This window comes from Branchiostoma floridae, chromosome 8, assembly GCF_000003815.2.
Source record: "Branchiostoma floridae strain S238N-H82 chromosome 8, Bfl_VNyyK, whole genome shotgun sequence".
Taxonomy (NCBI): domain Eukaryota; kingdom Metazoa; phylum Chordata; class Leptocardii; order Amphioxiformes; family Branchiostomatidae; genus Branchiostoma; species Branchiostoma floridae.
The window spans coordinates 8,309,069-8,311,284 of NC_049986.1; the positions used below are offsets into that span (position 1 = coordinate 8,309,069).

Genomic DNA, 2,216 nt, shown 5'->3' on the forward strand with positions numbered 1-2,216 from the left:
TGCTGCTGCTCCAGCTGAGCTGGCTCACCACTTCACAGGCACGACCAGAACAGGACACCGCATTCACAGACGGTAAGGACAGCTCTTCTTCTTAAGCTATGCTAGGGAGTTTTTTGCGCTCAAATTTGAAATATTCTAGAACTAAGAAATCTCAGATTTACTACCACTTTTTGACACTTTTGTGTCATTATTCCACGTTTGCAACGTAAATGATTAGCCTACCAAGCATTCTGCTCTAGGCTCGCTGTAACCTGTTGACCTCTCTAGTTAGACCCTCCTGCTCTTCTTCTTTTAACACACAGCTCGTAGACAAATCTTTAGGCTGAATAAAGAGACTCTTTTTCACAACCAAAGATTTATGTCGAAGGAAACAGACGGTCACCAAAACGTCAATGAAAATAAAGCTGTGGTTGTGAAAAAAGAGTCCCTTTATTCAGTGACATACAAACGTGATACAAATCTGGTGAAACAGAAATCTGTTAGCTGTTAACACTTGTTAACTATTCATTAATTTTCCATTTTCAGTTCATCAGGTACATTACTCTAAAGGAGCTACCAAAGTAAGAAATCAAAAGAAAAGGATACATTTTGGCTTTTCTGTTAGGGATTTCCATGTTTCTTACCTTTTCTTATTTATAAGTACTCAATGCTCAAAGCCATTTGTAGAACCATTCTCGCAGAAAATTATAGTATTTTCATTGTACGTTGTAATTTACAAAATGTGTTGTAGAGCTGAGAAAATTGCAAGAGACCAATTTACAAATTTTAAAGTGAAATGTCCTTTAAAGCATTTTGTTTCACATTGACTCCATGATTGAGTTATTCCAGATTTGAAATGAAATAGGAGAAAAGCAAAGTAGTTTGACAGTAACCTTGTTATATTTCTATTTCATTTGAAAGCTTTCCCACCCACACATAGACGTAAACAGTGGGATATAACTTACTGCGTTAAGGTGCAACATTTCATAATATTTTATAACGCTCAATCTGCAAGGACTTTCAGACTGAGGGATAGCATGTCAAAATACACACTTGAGCGGTTTCTCCATAAACTCTCGGGTTTCTGATCTTCAGACAGATAGGAGGGATTTCACCACAACATGGCAGCCGGCCAGGTCATTTTCATGTAGACCAGTGGGAAATTAAAACTCATGGCTTCAAGCAAGGTCGTGTCAGTCCTCATCGAAAACCTATCAGGTGGTCGTCTCCAAACTGGCCCAGACAGGAATGGGTCACCTGGATGTTTAACTTTGCGCCAGGTGGGAGTCTTAAGGGGTTAGACCACCGACATTGAAGTCTGGGGCTATCTCAGCCCTTAATGGTAGTCCTAACCATCCCTCTAGGGTTAAGGGGATGTCTTCAGGAGCTGATATCTTTTACTTTTATTTCCATTGCCAAGAATGTTTACCGGTATGTTTCCGAGTGCATATGTCTGTGCATGTAAGTGTATAAATATGATGAGAATGCAGGGATGGATTGTCATGTAGGTAGGTATTGATACCTCAAAATGATTAGATTTTGTGCCGCCTAGCAACTTGTTAAGGTATTGCAGTGGAACTTCCTGTTTGGATATCTCGGGTTTGCTGTGGTAATGATTTTCAACTTGTTGATAGTGTAGGCTATGCAAATCAAGTACTAGTTTGCATACATATCATTATGTCAGCCCTCCCCAAAGTTACTATCCTGTTACAAAGTCTTTTTCAATGTCTGCAATTGAAACACCCTCTGCACTTCCAAGGATAGCTGCTAGAGGGCCAAACTTTTTTACTTTTTCAAGAGCTACCTACCAACCAAAAATCATGACTCTAGCTTGTCCAAAACCAAAAGTCCCACTGCATTACCATAGATAGTCACTAGGAGGTCCAAAATCTAATCATTTATAGGTCCCAACAAGACCTACCCACATATCAAATATGAAACAATCCATCCAGGCCTTGTCGGATAATCGTGGTCACAGACACACACACAAACTCTGCCGAGAACTTAACCTTCTTGATAAAGCCTTTAAAGGTAATCAAATGGTTTCCTGTTCAAAGACTGTATTACGTACTGTATAACAAACCAATACTGGGTGCTGCGAGTGTATTCTTACTACAAGGACAATGTACTAGTACAACATGCAGATATTTTGGCATTTCTCCCTCCATGCTATAACCCATTCTTGCCTGACTGCCGTTCCCATGGTCGAGTTAAACCTACAGATTATCTCATAACAG

General features: G+C 39.7%; 1 protein-coding gene across 1 annotated transcript in view; it reads left to right on the forward strand.

Annotated features, from left to right (window-relative positions):
* Positions 1-2: 2 nt before the first annotated feature.
* LOC118421184 (collagen alpha-1(I) chain-like) overlaps positions 3-2,216 on the forward strand; it is a gene marked incomplete at its 5' end in the record, with an annotated part of 73,947 nt that continues 71,733 nt past the window's right edge. The window contains 1 exon segment of the mRNA XM_035828346.1: positions 3-72. Coding sequence (XP_035684239.1) covers positions 3-72 — 70 coding nt within the window.